The following is an 18,444-nucleotide window of genomic DNA, read 5'->3' as shown; positions in this document are numbered from 1 at the left end:
CGAGTCCAGTAAGGGAAGCGGGTATTTATTCTTTACAGTTATATTGTTCAGACCCCGGTAATCAATGCAAGGCCGCAGGGATTTGTCCTTCTTAGCCACAAAGAAGAACCCCGCTCCCACGGGTGAAGTGGACGGGCGGATGATTCCGGCAGCCAGGGACCCACGGATATAGTCCTCCATTGACTCGCGTTCAGGTTTAGACAGGTTATATAGCCTGCTAGATGGTAGTGGGGCACCCGGCAGGAGGTCAATGGCGCAGTCATATGGACGGTGGGGCGGTAAAGAGAGGGCCTTGCTCTTGCTAAAAACCTCCCCCAGGTCGTGATATTCAGCAGGCACCGAGGACAGATTGGGGGTGTCTGGGGACGGATCAGCGACAGGAACGGACCTCCCGGCCGGAGGGAGGGCGGACCGAAGGCACTTGGCGTGGCAATCGGGACTCCAGCCCGAAACTCCGCCCCTGGCCCAATCGAAAACAGGGTTGTGGGCGCGTAGCCAGGGGTAACCAAGGACCAGAGGAGAAGCGGAGGAGGACAGGACATGAAACTGACGGTTCTCTTGGTGGTTGCCGGACAGAATCACGGTGACAGGTTCTGTGATGTGAGTGATGTGCCCCAGAAAACGTCCATTGAGCCCCTGGGCATTTAAGGGGCGTTCGAGGGGCTCCAGGTAGACCCCGAGCTGCTCCGCGACTTGGGCATCAATAAAGTCCCTCTCAGCCCCGGAGTCGATAAGGGCGGAAACGCATAAGGTCTCTGTGCGAACGCACAGGGTGGCGCTGAGCCGCAGTCTATTAGAAGAGTCCAGGATGTGTTGCTCGCCCACCAGTACTCCCAGTGCTACTGGTGGGCCCCCCCTTTTGGCCGAACTGGGCAAGTGACCACATAATGTCCGCGCTCACCGCAGTAGAGGCAAGCCCCGGCCAGACGACGCCTCCGTTGACGCTCCTCGGCCGACACAAGGGTCCTGTCGAGTTGCATGGGCTCATCCGGCGGGGGCGGGGCAGCGCGTGGCTCCGGCGGGACCGGTGACCGGCGTCTCTCTCGGCGACGAGCCCGTAGGCGGTTGTCTATACGGTGAGTGAGGGAGATGAGGGTCCGCAGGTCGGGGGGTTCGTCCCGGGAAACCAATTCATCTTTCAAAGTCTCGTTCAGGCCCCGCACAAACACAGCCCGCAGCGCGCTGTCCGTCCAGTCCAGCTCCGCCGCATGTGTCCAGAATTCAATGGAATAATCCGCTACCGTCCTGGAGCCCTGGCTGAGAGTCAATAACCGGGAGGCAGCATTGTCCTGGTAGTGCGGGTGGTCAAACACCAGCTTAAACGTGGACACAAATTCATTAAAATCCAGGCTATCCACAGACGTCTTCATTAGGCGCGCCTCTGCCCACTGGAGAGCTCTGCCCCGGAGTAATCCACATATATATCGGATCTTGGTGGCCCCCGAGCTGAAACGAGAAGGGCATTGCTGGAACATGAACTCGCACTGGAACAGGAATCCGCGACAGAGGTGAGGTTGTCCAGCATACGGCTCCGGATCCGTGCCTCTCGGCTCCGGGAGGCGTGGCGGCGCTCCGGCTGCAGCAGGCGGGGGTGACGAGGAGCGCGGCCACCTGGTGGTTAAGCTGTGCCACCTGCTGGGACAATGTCTGATTTAGCTCCAATAGAGTCCGAATGGATTGTTCATGCTGACCCAGCACCGCCTCGGGGTGAGAGTGCGTGAGGCGGCGCGTCTGGTCCGGATCTGAGCCTGCTTGGTCCATAGTGGCCAGACCGTTCTGTCGTAACGGTGCGGATAGGACCAAAGGATGCAGACCAGAGCAGTTTTAACAGTGTTTATTTACAGCGGTGAAAATGCAGTCTTTAAACAGGTCACAAGAGCAGGTACAGGAACCGGGGAGCGGGAGACGGGTCAGGCGGGTGCGGTGCAGGTAGAGGCGGGCAGGACAGGACCAGGACGGGGATAGAAGCAGGTGCGGTACCAGGGCAGGCGGATCAGACGAAGACCAGAGCGGGGAGCGGGTGACAAACCAGAGACCAGGACCGGACAGGAGACGAGACGAGCAGGAGACGAGACGAGCAGGAGACGAGACGAGCAGGAGACGAGACGAGCAGGAGACAAGACGAGCTGGAAGCGATACCGGGACTGGAACGTGGCGGCAGGAGCTGGGCGAGTAGAGGCAGGAATCTGGGGGGTGCATAAATCCAAATGAGCATTTGCCGGAAAGTACCATATAACAAAGCTTAGCAAGAAACATTCACGTTTTACACGCGGACGGTCTGGCACCGAGTGTAGACTGCCAAGCCTTCTTGTACTCAGCAGCAGGTGGTGGTGATTAGGCTGATGCACCCCAGGTGTGCACGGGAGGAGTCAGGCACTCCACCCAGCTCCAGACACACAGGTAGGGGAGGGGGAGAGAGCACGGGAGGACAGGGAAACTGACATCATGACAGAAAGTAATGATTGATGGACTCTGGGGGTGGCGGATCTGGGCCTTTAGCCTGTTCATAGCTTATTTGAGGAATCTTGACTTGAGTGAGTTCTCAGAAAAGATATTTTGGGAGCTATTTTGTTTTGACCCGTACATGCCTCATACATATTCAGAGTAAGATGTTTGGAACAGTATTTGAGCTATGCACACAGCTTGGGTTAATCTACAAATCAGCACTTTTAAAAATTTGTACATAGATGTGAAAACTGCTGTAGAAATCGTGGTACTTACAAGTGTTGTCATGGTACTTAAAGGGCCTATATCACACAGAATGAACTCTTGTGAGCTTAAATACACATTTTGTTTCATTCACACATGTTTGAGTAACGCTGTATTATTAGTCTGTAGATTTCCGAAGCTCAAAATGCTCAGTTCCACCTTGTGATGTCATGAAGCTGTAGTTTTCAGGTTAACCGCTACTTTTGACCTTTTGTTCAGTAGTGATTGGATATTACATGGCTAAAATCATCCAGTTGATTCTAGTGAAGGTGTATGGAGTTTAAAAACACAGTGCACTTCCTAAATTATCACATGACATTTAGTCCTGGTTTAGTCCAGGTTTAGTTGAGGTTTAGTCCTGGTTCAGTCCTGGTTTGTCCAGGTCTATGTGTCTTATACTTGTTCTGATGCAGCTCCAGATCATTCTAAAGCTTCAGGAAAGGTTCATTTCTGTCCTGTGAATGTGACTTTTTTATTATTGATACCTACTCAAACAAGTGGTATCTAGTTTTGATACTAGTTCTCCCTGTCCACTGCTTATTCTTTAAATATTTATCCATTTATGTATGAATCGCCAACAACCTCAAAGAGATAAAACTGGACAGGAAGTAGTGATGCTAACAGTGAGGTTGGGGGCGCTGTTGTGCACTGCCAGTTACATAAACAAAAACGAAACCTTGGTAAACCATAGCTGAGGTTTTTTTTTTTGTTTTTTTTTTAAGGAAGTGAAAAGAAATGGAAAACTCAAAGCAGATTCCTGAGCTGGCCTGAGATGTGAAGTCCAGACCACATAGTTTCTGCAGAATTCATTCTTTCTGCCTTGTTATTCCCAACACAACACAAGCCACAGCTCCAGGGATAAAACACAGATAGAAGATGGCGACTGTTACTAGTGATGAGACTTTGGGCTTTTCTATGGGATTCGAATCTTTAGAGCTGTTATTTTTAGCTCTGTGTTTGTATGAATTGTTTTTGATTGACCCATGGGGAGACTTCAGTTGGCGTATCAGTTAGTTGTGTCTATAAAAACATTGTTAAGACGTCAGCATTATAAAACATTGCGATTCCTGTGATATTTGTGCCAATGAACCAATTAATTTTACTTTTTACTTTCCTGTTTTCTGTTCTAATATTTTTTCCTCATTTGTCTAATATAGGACCTTTAATAGAGAGATAGTTCTTATGAAACTTAAAGTGGAACTATGCAACTTTTCTAATGGAGTACATGGCACTAACTTGTTGTCATGGAGATATTATTGCTTGATTTGCCTTTAAAGTTCCGCAGTGTGAGATTAAACATATCTATATTTATTGGACACAAGCACAAAAAGCAACCAAACATATCAGATCTATGCATAAGAGAGCCCTCATAAGTACGTATGTTTATCAGGGTATTTTCGAGGAATAAAAATGCCTGTAACTGAGCAAATGCAAAATAGTTAACTTTAATATCATACAGTGGAACATTCCAACATCCCTCCTCCCTGAAAAGTTACATAGTGAAGCTTTAAAATACATCTCCTGCGCTGCATAACTAGCCGGTGTTGTTTGTCGTAAGTTTACAGCTGACACGCAACCCGATAACCCTCGTCCCTGAACGCCTCCGGGACATGGCGTTCATTCCCATCGCAGTCACGTTCCACACATCAGCGCTAACCTCTGAAGATTAAATGATGAAGTACGAGAGAGTATCAGTGTCTGAAGTCAGCCAGCAGTCATGACAGGGCATCTGGGCTAAAGTTGCTGACGGGACCAGATCAGCCTCTGCGGGACCGGGACAGTGAATAACAGTCTGATAATAGTAATAATAATAATAATAATAATAATAATAATAATAATAATAATGATAATAATGATAAGTAAAAAAAAATAATAATAAAATAATATCTTGCAGTTTAATCTTTCAACTGTTTACTGATATTTTTGCACTGTAGTGATTTATTTCACAGTCCATTCATGTGTTATGTAATACTTGAACCTCAATATTATGACTTGCCATTGGGATAAAAAATAAAATAAAAGAAAAAAACTGAGATATTTCGTATTTTCTGCTCCTCCTGTAGAGTCTGTGCAGTGCCACATGTTCATATCTAGATTATTTTTGCTCCGTGTTTTGTGTGTTTTTCTATTTAGTTCAAATTTAACCAGGCAAGTTTATTTGTACAGCACAGTTCATACACAGAGTAATTCAAAGAGCTTTTATGACCTTTTTCTGTTGCCTGTAGGATTTAAAAAGTTTTCTTATCAAATAAAAGGCCGAGACTCGCAAAGTAGAAAGTAAAGTGGACGTGTTTAGCCTCAGACGTGTATTTACAGTCTTGTTTGTTAGCTTAGCGGTACTTCTGTCAGGCCTGCAGTTAGAGCACACGTTCAGTACACAGTAACATCAGTGAGTACAACTAGTTTTAGGCTCAGTTGATAGAGTGTTTGTCCCCTGATCTGAACGTTGGTGGTTCGAATCCCGCTCTCGACATAAACGTCACGTAGAGCAGTAAGATCAAATGACCCACAGTTTGGCGGCGCGATTCCAGATTTAGTTTTAGTATGACATTTTTTACTTTTGAATACTTGTTTGTTTAAATAGTGTGAGTATAAAGGCTGTGGCATTGTTTAGTCCTATTGTTTTACTTACAACATCGCCATAGTCTAGACTTTTTAAAGTGCCAGTCAGGTTAATTCATAAAAATGTGATGCAATGTTGCTTTAAAAAGAATCTTGGGTGTTTGGGACCCACACACGCTGCAGTTCGCCATTTGAACATAGCCACAGCGCCCCGCCTATGATTTTCATTTTAAACTAATGTCGGCGTGCTAGACGTATAAATGTTTTTTTCTGTGTGCTTTATGAGCTCTAGAGTTTACGTTGGACACTGTGTATAGAAGGCCATATAAGCCAAGTTAAAGATGGATTATGTAACTTGCTTGTTTGATTGGAAACTTCAACATTATAGCATGAAACTTGTGTATTTATTCATGAGTTTCAGACTAACAATTCCATCCTGATTTTGTGATATTTTGGTCTAAAGTTTAATGCAATAATATCTCCATAGAAACCACCAGAATGTTACACAGTGCAGCTCCAGTGCAGTCCATATTACACTATTTACTGATCTGTTCTAATGTCATTTCGTCATCACAAACAGACCTGGGGTTGTGTTTTGTTTCATTCTCACACTCTGTTCCACCTTGTGATGTCATCATGTGGTAATACAGGAAGTGCTCCACTGTGTTTTTAAACTCCACACACCTTCACTAGAATGATTTGGATAATTTCAGCCCGGGAATTGCCAATCTCTACTGAACAAATGGTAAAAAGATAGCTGTTAACCTGAAAACTACCACTTCATGACATCACAAGGTGGAACAGAGCATTTTCAGCTTTGGAGATATAGACAGGAACACAACTCCAGGTGCTAACAGAGGCACTAACAACATTCTGACTTGACTTAAAGCTCACAAGAGTCAATTTTGCATTATATAGGACCTTTAAATCCATCCCACTACAAGGAACAATTTATAGGTCAGTTTTTAACAACATGTTCGATAAAGATCACGTTGACAGTTGCCTCTGCACCTGCTGAATGCCCTGCACCTGCCAAATGCCCTTCTGTGCAAAGCCGTGCTCATAAATCCAGAGTCTTTGTCAGGGAGGTGTGAGTGGCAGGGTGCAGGGGTCACACTGTCTCTTTATACACACACTAACATACACGTCGTCTTTGCGATACAGTAATCTGCTGAGTGCTCGTGTTAAAGAGGAGGGGGGAGGGGGGGTCAGCGCCCGTCTCAGGTGTCACCCGGTGGAATGTGGACCTTTTGCACTTTGACCCGAAACATGGCCCCGGAGGGTTGGGTGTCAAACCATCGTCCCTGAAGCACAGCTAGTGAGGTGTAGCGTTTCTCTTCTGGATGCTGCCACGAGGCTAAAGGCCACAGAGGGCGCAGCTGCAAGAACCTGTGTGTGTGTATGTGTGTATGTATATGTAGGTGGGTGTGTGTGTGTGTGTGTGTGTATATGTAAGTGTGTGTGTATATATGTATATGTAGGTGTGTGTGTGTTTGTATTTGTGTGTATATATGTATATGTAGGTGTGTGTGTCTGTGTCTGTGTGTATCCACGTGTGTATGTATGTGGGTGTATATGTGTGTGTATATGTGTGTCTGTGGGCATGTTTGTGTGTTTATGTGTGTATATGTGTGTCTGTAGGTGTGTTTGTGTGTATATGTGTGTGTGTGTAGGTAGGTATGTGTGTGTGTGCATGTGTAGGTATGTGTGTGTGTGTGTCATTTAAGTACGACAGGTTTTCATAATTATTACTTTATTAGTTTTGTATTGGTCTAATCACGACTGTTGTGTAATTTAGACAAGCTCTGGCTGTTGTTTACATTATGGTTGCTAGGTAATAGTTGTATGGTTGCTAGGTAACATTTATGGACCTGCCTCTGCATATGTCACATCTGCTGCCTGTGTCCAACCAGGTGAAAGGAAAAGTATAAACTTCAGAAAAAGTTTAGGAAAGAAGATTTTTTTAATAACGTCTTGAATATAATTCCGTGAAGTGTTTTAGAGAATTGAGTCATTGACTCTGTGACTTTAACGATGTTGCAGTAGCTCCGTTTGTCCTGTAGGGTGCGTCAACACTGGCCTGAGAGGAAATGTTTGGGTTTACATTCTCCTTAAGGCTCGATTATGTAAGAAAAGACAGACAGACTGATTATAATGCAGAGATTAGGCTGAGCTTTTGTTTTTGAAATTCATATGACTTAAAGGTTTTACTGTTGGGAAAGATGCAGCCACAGGGTAAACACTTTAAAGGGCCCATATTACACTGTTTTCTTCTCTCAAACGGAAAACACCCCGTTCCACCTTGTGATGTCATGTGGTAATACAGGAAGTGCTCCACTGTGTTTTTAAACTCCACACACCTCCACTAGAATCATTGGGATCATTTCAGCTCTGTCAATTTCTACGGAACTAAAGCTAAAAGGAGCTGTTAACTTGAAAACTACCACTTCATGACATCACAAGGTGGAACAGAGCGTTTTGAGCTTTGGAAATATAGACAGACTAATAATAAAGTGTTACTCAACAGGTGTGAATGAAACAAAACACAACTCCAGGTATGTTTTTATTAGAACATGACTTAAAGCTCACAAGCATCAACTTTAAGTAATAGAAGTAATAATACGGGCCCTAAAACTGTGCTCCATATTTGGACTGAAAACTTTGGCACTTTCCAGAGAACATTTTTGTCGTTTAGGCACATTTATGTAACTCGCTCTACATCATGTTGAGTAAGCAGGAGTGTTGAAGGCAGCTTTGTAATCCACGCTCTGAAAAACCGTGTTCCAGACCTGAGCGGAGCCTGTGTTTACCTGCCCCCTCCCCACATCGTCTTATTTGGCAGATTTGCACCTCCGCCGCCCTCCGCCACTTCTCCACAGCTCCTTCTTAGAGCCCTCTGTGTCTATTACTGGCAGGAGGACGTGACAGGGGCTAAACGTGTTTGGGGAGGAATGCACGAGAACAGCCGTGCCCGTTTGTGCGTTTGTGTGTTCACCGTGTGGACTTGAGGAGGGGGACAAGAGGAGTCTTTGTCCCCCATCTGCTGGCTGCTGCGCGGTCTGCTCCTGCCCCCCGTCTTGCCCCTCACTCCATCCTGTTGCGCCTCCTCTGACTCCCTTCATTCAATCCAGGCCCTTTCCTCAGAATAGCACAGCAGGCTCCGCTGGAAATAGTCCCGGGGATGTTGGCCGGGTCAAACTCCCCACTTTGTATCTCTCTTTGTGTTCCATCTCTGTTAAAGTCTTTGTCTCAAGGAATAATTAGCTGCTTCTTTAGACTGGCTGTATTAAATAGGCCTGTCATGATAATACATTTTGAAGATCGATATTTTGCTGGAGGAAATGTAGACGGTATATTGAATAATTTATCCAAAAAAATATCTATTCTATATGTACTATCACATCGCCTCCTCATGCGGTCAATAAAGAGTTATTTTACTGATGGCTTGATTAATCTTCTTTAATTAGAATATGCCACTGTTGAACTAAAATCATTTACATAAAAGACATAAAATAAAATCATGAAAATTACAAAACACATACCGTACTTAGGAGGTAGAATGACCTTTAATACACTTTGATTAACTTAATTTTTACGCCACATCAAATATCAAATATCAAATGGTCCAGCGGAACCAAACAAAACAACAACAGTTCCCACCTGACTACCAAAATAAAAGCACCAAAATACCAGTAAACATATTATACTAACATTATTTACATAAAAGATAAATCCAGATTATGACAGTAAAATGTACAGCAGTATTGTTAATAGTGTTTCGATAATAATATAATAATATTTGAATGTTTTAAAATCTGAACTGATATGATACTTGGTCTTAGTATACTTGCCGATACCGATACCAGTTTGATACCACAGAGTACAAGAGCAAAATATAACTCTGTTATATAACTCGCTGCTGCCGTGTTATCACTGCTGCTGTGTTAGCGCTGCTGCTGTGTTAATGCTATTGACGTGCTAGCGCTGTTGCTGTGTTAGCGCTGTTGCTGTGTTAGTGCTGTTGCTGTGTTAGCGCTGTTGCCGTGTTAGCGCTGCTGTTGTGTTAGCGCCATTGTCGTGTTAGTGCTGTTGTCGAGCTGCTCTCTCTCTGTAGTAATTTTACTAAGCTCAGGGTCCACTCCAAAGGCTAAATGAAAGTGTCAAAGAGCTAACTCAGATGTCTTTTCTGTCATTAAGTGTCTGCAGAACCTCTACAATCTGCATTAAACCTGCTCTGGGCGTTAGCATTAGCCGCAGAAGTCAACAGCTCCTCATTCTAGAAAATACAGAGTGGTATCAGTATATAGTCTATGGCAACAGGTCTGATTGACAGATTGGCTTTTTGGTTGCTATGATACTCAAGGTTGGAATTACAAGTATGGAACTCGGCTTCAAATTTGCCGCTATAACTGCTCTAGCCTTGACAAGCTTAGTCCACTTCTTTATACAGTCTATACTGCTAATTACCTAATATTAAGGTTCACTGTGTAATGTTTCTGATGGAGCCACTTGTTGTCATCGCATTACCTCGAATGTTCCACAATATGGCATTAGACTTATCTATCTACGTAGCAGATCTGCGGAAAGGCACCCCTGAAGAATGCATGTTTTGCCAAGCTATTTTAGTGACAAAACACGTGTTGTAGAATAAATGCAAAATAGACAAGCTTAAAGCCTCATTGTGGAACTTCCAAAGTAAGCAGTAACATGATGATAAATGATGGACCCCGACAAGAAAAGTTACATAGTGCAGCTTTAAAAATAGTGTTTGAAATAGCAGGGGTCATTCAGTCGTAACAAACGTGCGCTGCCCAAACTCTCTTTCATCTGATTACATAACGTCTAATTACAATTAGTCATGCCCGGGCTAAAGCAGGACAGATTAAGTAATGAATCTTGAACTTTAATCTCGCTAAAAATACATTTCAAAATTGGGATGACGGCAGACTATTGTTTCCACACAATCGCTGACAGTTTAGATTAGCAACAGTAGTGGATGAATTATGTCAGCAAATAGTTTATTACAAAAAATCTTAGGCTGTCTCTGAATGTCCACACTGTTCCCTACAGGGGGCGCTATTTAGGAGTCACGCCATTTTTAGTGGTGTCCAAATGTCCAGTTGGCGAGAAAAAAGTTTAGCCTTTGTGCTAAAGAGTCTGGGGCTGTGTAGTGAATAGGGGTTAGGGCCTAAACATTCGGACACAGCCTTAGAATAGCATGTCCAGAAGTTTGCCTATAATCATTTAAATAATAAATAACACGATATTTTAGACAAGAAAATTATAGTTCCAGGCAGGAATAATTAAAAATTCCAGCGTGTAGACATGATTTGAGGTTACAAATTCCCACCTGGTCTCCTCCAAAGGGCTCGGATAATGGCTCTGTAACTCTAGCTCAGCCCCGTAGCAGTTTGTGTCTCTACTCAGACATTCTCCTGCTTAGAAACTACTGTTTTTCCTGGAGCCTGTGCTAATGACATTCCAGTTCTATTTCCCTGGTGTTAGCTCAAATGCAGCTCACTTTTACACTGCCTGGAAACTCTTCAAGTGCGATTAGCCTTAAGCCATTCCCTCTTTTTGTTTGGACTTCATTAGGTAAAACAGTGGATGTGTCTGAATGTCCGCACTATTCCCAACAGGGGGCGCTGCTATTTCTATTGCTATTTAGTGATGTCCGAATGTCCAGTTGGTGAAAAAGCCGTGCACTCAAAATTTCCCACAATTTATCTTGAAAAGTAATGGGCATCTGTGGTCACTAGACTGGTCAATATAGACCACAATGCATTGAGAGAGTTGGAAAAACAACAGTGCGGCGACAGGTCTTTAATTGGACACAACATGACTGAATGAAGCAGATAGAAGCACTGGTTTATCACAGTGTTGGTCCTGATTATGAATAAAACACTCTTAAATAATCCAATAGGGTGTAAAGCTGCTAGCATTAGCCACTTATCTTAGCTGCTAAAGTCTGCTAAAGAGTGCTGGGCTGTGAAGTGAATGATGGGCGAGGGACTAGGGTGGACGCTCGGATTCAGCCATTGTCTAGGTTTACATATACGCTCCGTGTGTTGTACCGCAGCGGTGTTTATATGAAGTCTGGTTGAATGTATCTTGGTGGATTACTATGTTCTTGTACATCTAATGACTTGATAGGCTGCTTTGGAGGTGTAGTGCCCTTTCTAGTGTAAACCGTGGCTCTGGCAGACTTGGCTGGTCCAATGTTTAGGTTTTCTCCTCCCTGTCTGTCTGCGCTGGGCAGATAAACAGATTATTAAGTCATTTATCCTCAGAATCTACACTTGGCATGAAGTGCAGGGATGAGGTCATTTTTAATCCTGCTTTGGGCTATATGTACTTTTTGCTACTTTTAAAAATTTTACTTAACTCATCAAAATGAGTACTTCACTAAAAGGGAAAATACTGAACACAAAATGTACTTATTCACGAAGACAACAACAATAACTGCTATAATTTAAGCAACAAAACTAGACTCGTGTCATGGAGATGAGTGCATGTTCCACAGTATGGCATTAAACGTCATAGAGACAATTGGAATGTACCATCATTTGTTTGAGATTAGATCTGTGGAAAGGCAAGCCCGCTTCTTTAACGTATTTATTAGCGAGCAGATCAGTTTAATGCCAAACACTGGAACATTCTAGGCAAAACAATAACATCTCCATGGCTTTTTTCAAGTCAGTGTTTAGTCATTTATGTTGATGCATTTTTCTTGTTGTTCCAGATGGCCTTGAAGTCCCCAGCATCTCCATCGGCTTCTCCCCACCTTCCAGCCCCAACCCCTCCAAGAAGAGCAGCGCCATCAACTGGTCATTCCCGGACAAGATCAAGTCTCCTCGCACAGTCAGGAAGATCTCCATGAAGATGAAGAAGCTTCCAGAACTTAGCCGCAAACTTAGCGTAAAGGGCCCGAGTAGTAGCAGCAGTAACAACAACAGCAATGGAGCCAACCAATCGGAACCAAGATCCAGCTCGCCTAAAAACAACGGGACTGAGGCGGTCTCCCAAACATCTGGTCCACCGCGGTTATCTGCTCCCGGGGGTGGGCAGGCCAGTCGGAACGTCATCTCGCGCTACCATCTGGACAGCAGTGTTTCGACTCAAGGTAGTTTTAGCAAGAAGAAAAGTAGAGGTAGTTCCAAATCAGCCAGTAAAGGAGGGTATTTAAGTGATGGGGACTCACCAGAGCTGGTAGCCAAATCTGGTAAGCACGGTTCTTCGGAAAACAAGCCAAAAAGCAAGGAAATGGATGGAAGGTTAAACAATATGGAGTTAGATATCGATGCTTTCCGTCACTATAGCTTCACGGAGCAACCCAAGTGCAGCCAGTACATCTCGGGACTCATGAACTTGCATTTTTACGGAGCTGAGGATTTGAAACCGCCAAGAATAGACTCTCGAGATGTTTATTGCGCAATTCAAGTAGACTCAGTAAACAAAGCACGAACTGCCCTCCTCACATGTCGCACCACCTTTCTCGACATGGATCACACCTTTAATATTGAACTGGAAAACGCCCAACACTTAAAACTGGTCGTGTTCAGTTGGGAACCCATGCCGAAACGGAACAAAGTCTGCTGCCATGGTACGGTGGTTCTTCCTACGCTTTTCAGGGTCACTCGAACGCACCAGTTGGCGGTCAAACTTGAGCCTCGGGGGTTGATCTACGTGAAGCTGAGTTTGATGGAGCAGTGGCAGAATTCGCTGGACGGCCCGGATGGCGATAGGGAGCCGGTGGTGTTTGGGGTGGAGGCCTGGCGCGTCGTGGAGAGGGAGAATATGGGACTTATGGTGCCGCTGCTCATCAGCAAGTGCATCAATGAGATTGAGAAGAGAGGCTGTCAGGTGAGTTCATGTGCATCTGGAAAAGTTGAATTTTAGTCATGAATGGAGTGTTTGTCAAGTACTTGCTTTGCCACTGACAGAGTAAACCCAAAGCAGCCAAAAACATGAGCCGAAAGGAAAAAAAATAGTAGTTAGCGTCTGTAATGAGTCGTCAAAGTCACTTATTTCAGCCTTTACAAACCCAGTCTTACACACAGTCTTACTACAAAGAAATAACAAACATTTTCCCACTTGTGCTGAGAAACAGTACGCACAATAAAAATAATATAATGAAAAATATTGAGCCATAAAAATATATTGTTCCATCTATCGTGTACTAATAAGATAAGATAATATAGTAATATTTGTGACACTAATCACTGTAGATAACAGCTATGTTCACTTATGTGTAGTACAAATGAGGACATCTCTATCTCAGGTATTTTAATCCCGAGGACAGTGACACGATGACACACAGTGAAGTGCAGTGTAATCCCTCACTGAGAGGTTCTTTGTGTGTCTGTGGATGAGGCTCTGCCCTGGAGTCAGTGACATTGGATGAGCAGCGGAAAAAGGAGGAGATGGACTTCACTTCACTCTGTGGGTCGACTGTCCCGGGGCGAGTGGCTCTTTATCCAGAGGAGAAAGACTCTGAGTTAATAGACTGCTCTGGCTCTGTAGTTCTCTCTGGTCATGTGATCACTCCAGTGCTGTCCAGTGTTGTCCAGACGTCCACATTTCTTGTGTTCTTTGAAACCAGACAGAGACAGAGGAGCAGCCGCGGCCTAATTGGAGCTGAGACAGTGGTAGTAAAAGTGTCTGGCTACAGTCCTGACTGATCACTCTGGGGGGACATGCCAGGGGCCTAGAGCCAACGGGCAAATATTAGCCTCTCCACAGCTCACTCTGGGGCATCTGGCTTCGTTAAGGAGCTCGGATTTTGTTGTGATCCACGATGAGAATTACACAGTGATGACAGTTTGGAGAGTTAATTGTGTCTAGACATCTTTTGAACTTAAAATTAGCATGGCTCAGTTAAACAAAAACATAGGTGGTGCTAGAACATGTTTGTACAAATACAGCTGTATTTTACAACAACGTGGCTTGACACACAGTTTTAACACTTTGATTTGGCTTTGAATGTACCTGCTCCTTTAAATGTACCTGCTCCTTTAAATGTACCTGCTCCTTTAAATGTACTCCCTCCTTTAAATGCACCCGCTCCTTTAAATGTACCTGCTCCTTTAAATGTACCCCCTCCTTTAAATGTACCCGCTCCTTTAAATGTACCCGCTCCTTTAAATGTACCTGCTCCTTTAAATGTAACTGCTCCTTTAAATGTACCCCCTCCTTTAAATGTACCCACTCCTTTAAATGTACCCCCTCCTTTAAATGTACCCGCTCCTTTAAATGTACCTGCTCCTTTAAATGTACCCCCTCCTTTCAATGTACCTGCTTCTTTAGTACAAAATCAATTGTCTCAGCAGTGCAGTTCAATCCATTGATCATGAACATGCCTTTTCAGATGTGGGATTTAGTTTGAAGCTGTTTACCTGTCTCTCTCTCAGCCTTCACTTCACAATCAATATGTATCCCTCCATTTCTTTTTTTACTCTGTGACTCATGTGTCTGTTTCTACTTGTTCCTCTTGTAGACACCACTTCTATTCTGGCATGCACACTCCATCTTTGCTTCGTTTGGTTATCTTCTTTCATAACAAACGTGTGGAATCAGCTCCCTGCACATGGCAAGGCTTAGGAGAGGGACGACACCAAATCCTAAAGACAGCAAGCAGCCGTAGGTCGTGTCATTAAAGCGCGTGCAGCAGTGTAGGTTGCAGTGATAATGATTTTGGTCTCTGATGGGCGTCTGTCCTGAGGGCTTCTTCAGGCTTTTGAATGCCACCTGTGTGAGTGGGTGTTTTGTTAAGAAGCTGAGCATTATGTCTAAGGCTTTAAAATGATGCATCCCACTAACCTACATACAGACACATAAACACACTCTGACTGCCGAATAAATCAGTTTTACACAGATGACAGAGTAAGGTTTAAAGAGGCAGTATTATGCAAAATGTACTTTTTTTGGAGCTGTCTCCCATGTTATAACATTGTTCCCTCATCATAAATATGCCTGAAGAGGTTTTAGATGTCATTCATGCATGTTTGCGTAATCTAGCGGTCTCTCCCGGGCCCTATCTGAATCCTTCTTACGGTTAGCTGTGAGATTCTGTTTAATGCTCCGCCCACAAGCCTACATCACCCATGCTCCCACATGATAATTCTCCCTAAATATATAAAAACATGACACAAAACGATACACTACAACTTCACAAACCTGACACGATGTGCAGTAGTGTCATTAACGCTGATTGTGATGTGGTAGCGCTGTGAAGGGGGAGGAGCTTTTGTGAAGGGAAACTTATAAAACATGTTAATTTAGCATTTTCAAAACAATAAACGGCAACATGTTCATCTAAACGTGTTATGTGCTTGCAGGTAAGACCCCATAGAAGTAACATACACTCTTTTTAAGCTATGCATTTAAGCTAACGTTTATTCTAGCCCCGCTTACTCCTACCTACTACTGTCTAAAATTTAACCTACGTGAATGAAAATGTGGTATTTAAAAGCAGACTTATTGTAGTATTTTGCTATGTCTCGGCCAAATGGTATAACCTGCTGTTTTGAATAACGAAACCAAAAAATAACCACAAAATGTTTTAAATGTTAAGCTGTACCTCCCAGTGCTTAACCCAAACAGGAAAAATAAACACATAGGAATAAATGGATTCTAAAGCTTTTGGAAATATTTTAAAAAGCCATAAGTCACATACACATAACTGAGTTGGATTGAGTCCTATTGGTTTCATTATCAGTTGTGTCTAGATGGTGAAATGTATGGACAAACTACAATGTTAATGCTCAAACTAGAAGCACTAATTGTCTTTCCTGTGTCAAAGCTTAGCGACAAAACATGCTTGATTGTTATATTAAACAGGCAAACCAGAAACCAACCTCTCAAATCCTATGCATTGTGTGTATAGTTCCATCTAAACAGGGTAAAAAGCATTTTCTAAACAGATATAATTACTGCAAGTCAGCTCTGATAAAACTGATAGCATATGTGTTTATATCTTCCTATTTCAAACCAATGTTATAACTGCAGGAAGTGGCTTTGTCTGTTTGTCCTCACTCCTCATCTGGTCAAGTATTTTTTTCCATTCTTGTCATTTCGGCCTCTTTGATGTGTCTGTAAACTGGTTTAAGCCAATCCCACAGGAAATGCACAAGCCCCTGATCGCTTCAATGGTGCTGCAGTTCACATTCCTACCCAATCGGAGCTCATTTTGTTGTTTTGTTGTTATGGTTGTTATTGTCACTTCACTTAAGAAATTGTTGATCAACTAAAGACGTGTGTTGCCGATTGTTTAGTCAATTAAAAAGGGGGCGTGGCAGAAGTACTAGGAAACTGTATTTATATAACGGCAGATTAAACTGGTGAATCAAAAGTTTAATCTGTCTTTTTACATGTAAATACTGTAGCGTTCTGGTCTAAGGAAACACGCCACATTTCTTATGGTTGTTTATTTTCTGAGCACAAACGCTGCTGAAGGCAAACAAGAGCAAAACAACAGCGCAATCTCAACTCACTAGAGCCAGTCTCCAAAACAGACCAGTAACCGAGGAATAGAACCTTCACATCCTTGTCAATCAAACCTGTTGCTAACGCTAGTGGGAGCGACCTCAAGGAAAGAAGGCGCCTGATTTGTCTGTTATTAATGTTCATACCTTGATTTACAGACACAATAGTGAAATAAAAACACCAGGATCACGTAGAGCGGGTTAATACGAACACACACATAAACACTCTGCCAAATAAATCAGTTTTACGGAGATGACAGAGCAAGGTTTAACTTTTTTGGAGCTTTCTCCCATGTTACAAGGTTGTTCCCTCATTAAAACCAGGCCTGAAGAAGTTATAGATGCCATCCATGGATGTTTGATTAATTTAGCAATCTCTCCTGGGTCCTATTCGAATCCTCCTCATGTTTAGCTGTAAGATTTGTTCAAGGCGCCCACAAGCCTACATCATCCATGCTCCCACATGACAATTCTCCATAAATATACAAAAACAGGATACAAAACTGTATACTACAACTTCACAAACCTGGTGTCATGTGCAGTAGTTTCATTAGCGCTGATTGTAATGTGATAGCGCTGTGAAGGAAACGAAAGCGAAACATATGAATTTAGCATTTTCAAAAGAATCAAATCTAACATGGTGATGTAAATGTGTTATGTGCTACCAGGTAATACCCCATAGAAGTAACATATCCCCTTTTTATTAATGCATTTAAGCTAATGTTTATTCTAGCCCTGGAGCCGGAAGCACGCCCATGATCACTTCCTATTTGGAACATGGCGGCTAGCAGGTTAGCTACATCCATTTATATATACAGTCTATGACAACAACATATAAACCGCTATAAGAACAAGAAAATGTGTCAACTCTGAGCTAGCTAAATCACTCACTAACTTCTCCCATCTGCTGTTGTCCCATATAAATTGTTTTAAAATAAATAGTTGATGAATACAAATTTTGGTTGATTAAGACTCCATCGGCTGATTAACTAAAGTCCGTACAGCTCTCTCCACACATTGGCTCGGCTGGGTCCATAAGCTGGTCCCCGCCTGCTTTGGGAGTCCTCCTTTTTGTGAATGGACTTGTTGTTCATTGTGCAAAGTGACTTGTGTTTACTATTGCACAAAGCTAAATCCCAGGCTAATCTGCTGGCCTTTCTCCCTGTCGTGTGAGCTTCAGGAAACACTGTTCAACTTTGTGCCTCTTTGGGGAGGTGATTACAGCACTGTTGCATTATGGGATTCATTAGGGATGCAAAACATATCGAAAAGAAATATTGAAATCGAATCCTATGAGTATCACCGATTAAGAAAATAAAACTGGAGAGCAAAGTGCGTACATCACAGCGGGCGTGTACGTCACAGCGGGCGTGTACGTCACAGCGGGCGTGTACGTCACAGCGGGCGTGTACGTCACAGCGGGCATGTACTGTGGCGTTGAAAACAGTAGCTGATCGGAAAAATGGCGTCTTGAACATAACCGATTAAAGATAACTCAAAGAATCACTCCAAATACAACTTCAGAGGCTCAATGAGAACAAACGGCTATAACATGGCTAAAAGCTGTGAAAACTCCATTTTGCAGAATAGATCTGATTTAAATTACCACATATACATATTTTTTTCAGTTTAAAGTTCCATTATGTAACTTTTTCTGGTGTAAGTCTCCATGGAGATGTGATAGCTTTGC

The 18,444-nt window shown here is 43.3% G+C and overlaps 1 protein-coding gene across 2 annotated transcripts in view; it reads left to right on the top strand.

Moving 5' to 3' along the window:
• The window catches only part of syde2 (synapse defective 1, Rho GTPase, homolog 2 (C. elegans)), an 82,810-nt gene that overhangs the window by 32,316 nt on the left and 32,050 nt on the right, over window positions 1-18,444 (top strand). For both annotated transcript variants that reach the window (XM_033964706.2, XM_033964705.2), the window contains exon 4: window positions 12,014-13,134. In XM_033964706.2, the coding sequence (XP_033820597.1) occupies window positions 12,014-13,134 (1,121 nt within the window). The remainder of the gene's footprint in view (window positions 1-12,013; window positions 13,135-18,444) is intronic.

Source organism: Periophthalmus magnuspinnatus, chromosome 4, assembly GCF_009829125.3.
Source record: "Periophthalmus magnuspinnatus isolate fPerMag1 chromosome 4, fPerMag1.2.pri, whole genome shotgun sequence".
NCBI lineage: Eukaryota > Metazoa > Chordata > Actinopteri > Gobiiformes > Gobiidae > Periophthalmus > Periophthalmus magnuspinnatus.
This window is presented reverse-complemented; position numbering and strand designations above follow the sequence as displayed.